General features: G+C 37.8%; 1 protein-coding gene across 1 annotated transcript; it reads left to right on the top strand.

The window, feature by feature from the left end:
• The first annotated feature begins 1,300 nt into the window (after nucleotides 1–1,300).
• LOC120738204 (interferon a3-like) lies at nucleotides 1,301–2,383 on the top strand. Its single transcript, XM_040039368.1, has 5 exons — nucleotides 1,301–1,470; nucleotides 1,571–1,654; nucleotides 1,798–1,947; nucleotides 2,047–2,130; nucleotides 2,240–2,383. Exons 1-5 carry the CDS (start codon nucleotides 1,339–1,341, stop codon nucleotides 2,336–2,338), a joined length of 549 nt encoding a protein of 182 aa, XP_039895302.1. The 5' UTR covers nucleotides 1,301–1,338; the 3' UTR covers nucleotides 2,339–2,383.
• Nucleotides 2,384–4,090: the final 1,707 nt, after the last annotated feature.

Consider the following 4,090-nt stretch of genomic DNA (forward strand, 5'->3'; position numbering starts at 1 on the left):
AAGAGTTACTCTTCTTAAGGGTTACTTAAGTGTTTAAAAATGAGCTACAAAATTCACAAATGCTAATATTTTATTAATTCGTTAATATATGTACCAGTGAATATATGCTCACATTTGCATGACATCAGAACCACCTGCACTGGGGTATTAGTGTTGTTCATTCCAATATACAGTGAATTGCTTAATCAAATCTACAGGCGATAAATTACTCAGGGTCTTCAAAATGAGAGTTTTTATGCTTTTTATAGTGGTCACAATTCAAGATAGTCCGTATTTGACCTGTACCGGTCCAGAAAATTTTGAAAATTGAAATTGTGGGTTTCAGTCAGGGTTACTGATCTCGTGTCTGCCTATACAATAGTAGTGTCTTTATTCATTATTTCTCAATTGAGATGAAAACATGCGCTAATCTTCCGATTAAAACGTGAAGCAGTTTTCCGTAGGTTACCTGGTTCACACAGGGAAGCCACAGGTTCAAGATAAAACAAGGCGAAATGTCACTCATCGGTTCGCGTTACGACACATTCCGCACAGTCATCAAGCCACTTTCAGTTTCTGAAAGTAAGAACTTCCCTTTTATAGCACACATGGACACTGTGCAATAGACCTGGAGCTTTAGGTAAAAGAAGCAACTGAGTAATTCCAACTGTGAAAAAAATACATTGTTCGTTGTTCAAACCGAAAACACTGTGTGCTGTGTGAAAAAAGATGCCGAAAAAAGGAAGAAAAAAACCCACAAACAAGTAATGCAAATTGATGAAATGTGCAGTACCAGCTTTTATTATAAATTACACAGATTTAAGTAAGGTGGCCGTTAATGAAATTTCATTGTATTTAATTATTTTTATTTTCGGGGTGTAAACTGGCGCTAAAATCGAGATAAATATTCAAGGAAGATGTAAATTTTTTCATATCACAACTTAACTATTTCAGAAACATGTAGAGGTAGCCTAATGAAAAAAAAAAAAATCAGCCGTGAGATGTGTTTCTTGTTTGTGTTTCACGTATTTAAGTTCATGTATTTATGTTTGGCAGGTAACTCGTAGTGACGTAAATTACTAAATTAACGAGGGTGATACCTTAGCTTGTTTTAAAAATGCTGCCTATCCTCCACTGTGGAATATTTTCTTTGATTTGGATGCAAATTCTAATCTGAGATTTCCGACATTACAGTCTGTTGCACGTTGAGGCCTCAACCCGCTCACCTGCGGGTTTCCCAGGTATGGAAAATGAAATATGTTCGCTCTGCTATAAATGCAGCGCTGCAGGTCTGCTCCATCAGAACACCGGGAGACATCCGAGTTTGCTTCATACAAAGGAAGTTTATACCTTTAAAAAATGATGAACAGGATTCTCTTTGCTTGCCTGTTTCTCGCTCTGTCCACTGAAAGCTCCTCGCTAAGCTGCAGATGGATGGATCATAAATTCAGACAGCACAAAGAAGAAACTCTGAATCTGCTTGATACCATGGTGAGTGTTTTAATGTTTTAATATTAGTTAATTTGTTATTTTTCGTGAAAGAATTATTTCAATTTAGCATCTGATGACTAAAACACTCAATGTGTTTCAGGCTAAAAACTCCACTAACACCACTGAAGTGGAGGTCACCGTGGCCTTCCCTAATCACCTGTACCACCAGGTGTCCAAATCATCAGTAAGTGAACCTCAGCTTTGACTTACTGAAAGAAAACCCCATAATTTTCGTTTAGGGTAGATTCATTTTGTCTTTTAAATCCACTCTTATTATTATTGAAGCATTTCTAAAGTGGTCTGTATTTGATCTTCTTCTTCTTCCAGGCTGAGGATAAACTGGCTTTCACTGTTCAGATTCTGGAGGAGGTGGCTGCCCTGTTTGAGGAGGATCACAGCTCTGCATCATGGGAGGACAGCACAGTGAGGAACTTGCTCAATATTGTCAACAAACAGGCTGAAGAGCTTCACTCCTGTGTAAGTTCACTTTCAGTTAGGTTTTTATTACATTCGAATATGATACTTTACATGACATGACATATTCTTAATTGTCATTTTTGCTTGTAATTAAATTAGATTGGGAGCCACAGTCACAAGAAGAAAACCACAAAGCTGCACATGTACTTTAAGAGACTCTCACATCATATCCTAAAGGAAATGGTAAGATCACATCATTCTCATTAATTTGGGGTTTAGATCATCCTTAAGATAAATAGATATAATAACTTGTTTCAAGACAATAAGAATACTAATATTGGTATTTCTGTAGGGTCACAGTGCTGAAGCCTGGGAGGTGATCAGGAAAGAAGCCAAAGCCCATCTAATGAGAGCAGAACAGCTGGCTTCATCTCTGCACACGGCCCACTAAAACCTGTCTGTTGTCATGTCTGTGATGACGACTGTGTTAATTTAATTGCTTGTCTATTTATTTTAATTTATTTATTTATTCACTTGGTTGTTTGTATATTTATTTTTGTTTTGTTTTGATTGTTTTTCTATGCTGATGAAGATTTAGGAATATTTTTTATCTTTATAATGAGCAAAATGAACATTTTGTAAAATATATTTTACTAAATAAAAGAATCTATCTTCTTACAAAGTGAATTTATTGTTTATTTACTGTTTAATATCAAAATGGTGAACTTGTAAGTTCCTTTAACCAGATTTCGATTGCAATTAAACTAAAAAATGAAAAGCAAAACTCCACAGTGCTTGGAAGTTCACGAAAGTGGAATGAAAGTGTTCTTTAATGGGTTAAAAGGAAAGCCCATAATATAAGATGTAACTCTTCTGTCACTTAATCAATAAATTGACACGATTAAGACAGTTATTTCATGATGAAATAAACAAAAATGTGGTAATGTTTTTTCCACCTTTCTGTTGTACATTGATTCCAGTTTGGGCCAAATTTTAAACTGATGGCCTCACATTTGGAATATTTTGATATAGAGAGGAGTTCATGGTCTCCTCAGGACTACAAGTGTCACGTCTTATGGCTGCAAAACAAGTCCTCTTGTATCTGTGCTAAAATACTAATTTCAGATGTGGTGCTGTGAAGTTTACTTTTTGTTAATAATTATAAATACTGTCGTCTAAGCTTCCACTTAAATTATTTACAACCTGAAAATGACCAAATTATTTATTTACTCTTTATTTATTTTTAATGCTCGAATATGGAAAAACTTAGAATTGAAGAAGTATGTACCATTTTTCAGTTCTTTTATGCATGATATAGGTATATTTGTATAGGCATTGTGCTCATGTACTGCATCAGTCTAACTTTTACTTTGTGTGGGGTGGCTGAGGCTCAGGTGGTAGAGCAGATCAGCTACTGATCGGAAGGTTGGTGGTTCGATCCTTGGCTTCCCCAGTCTGCATGCCTTGGGCAAGATACTAACCCTGAGTTGCATTCATCGGAGTATGAATGTGTGTGAATGTAGTTTAGGTTGCACTTGAAGTGCTTGTGTGAATGGGTGAATGAGGCATGTTGTATAGAGCGCTTTGAGTACTCCGGGAGAGTAGAAAAGTGCTATATAAGAATCAGTCCATTTACCAGATCAGGGGTGGTACCTCTGAGATGGCAGTTAGTCGAACCTTGGACAATACAGTTTACATCTGATCGTGGAACACTGGACCAGCTCTTTATCCTCTTGAGGATACTTGAGGGTGCATGGGAGTTGTCCAACCAGTCTACATGGGCTTTGTGGACCCGGAGAAGGCACTCGACCATGTCCCTCAGAGTGTCTTGTGGAAGGTACTTCAGGAGTATGGGGCTGTTTGGCCCATTGCTATGGACCACTCAATTCTCATACAACCATTCAGGAGCTTGGTCCGCATAGCCAGCAATAAGCAATAAGTCAGACTGGTTTCCGGTGGCGGTGATGGATTCCACCAGGGCCGCCCTTGTCACCGGTTCTGTTCATAATTTGTATTTAGAGAATTTCTAGGTGTAGCCAGTGGCAGAAGGCTCAGATGTTCTCTGAATCTCAGCTCTGCATTTCGTATATGATGTTGTTCTATTGCCTTCATCGGATGATGACCTCCAGCTCGCACTGGAATGCTGCACAGCCAAATGTAATGAAGTGAATGAGAATAGCACCTCCAAATCTAAGGCCATGGT

The sequence above is a fragment of the Simochromis diagramma genome, unplaced genomic scaffold, assembly GCF_900408965.1.
Source record: "Simochromis diagramma unplaced genomic scaffold, fSimDia1.1 OVJJ01000402.1, whole genome shotgun sequence".
Lineage (NCBI taxonomy): Eukaryota > Metazoa > Chordata > Actinopteri > Cichliformes > Cichlidae > Simochromis > Simochromis diagramma.

Coding starts and splice junctions, on each gene's coding strand:
- LOC120738204 (XM_040039368.1), top strand. CDS start 1,339: ATGATGAACAGGATTCTCTTTGCTTGCCTGTTTCTCGCTCTGTCCACT. Junction 1,471..1,570: donor TGAATCTGCTTGATACCATG/GTGAGTGTTTTA, acceptor AATGTGTTTCAG/GCTAAAAACTCCACTAACAC. Junction 2,131..2,239: donor ATCATATCCTAAAGGAAATG/GTAAGATCACAT, acceptor GTATTTCTGTAG/GGTCACAGTGCTGAAGCCTG.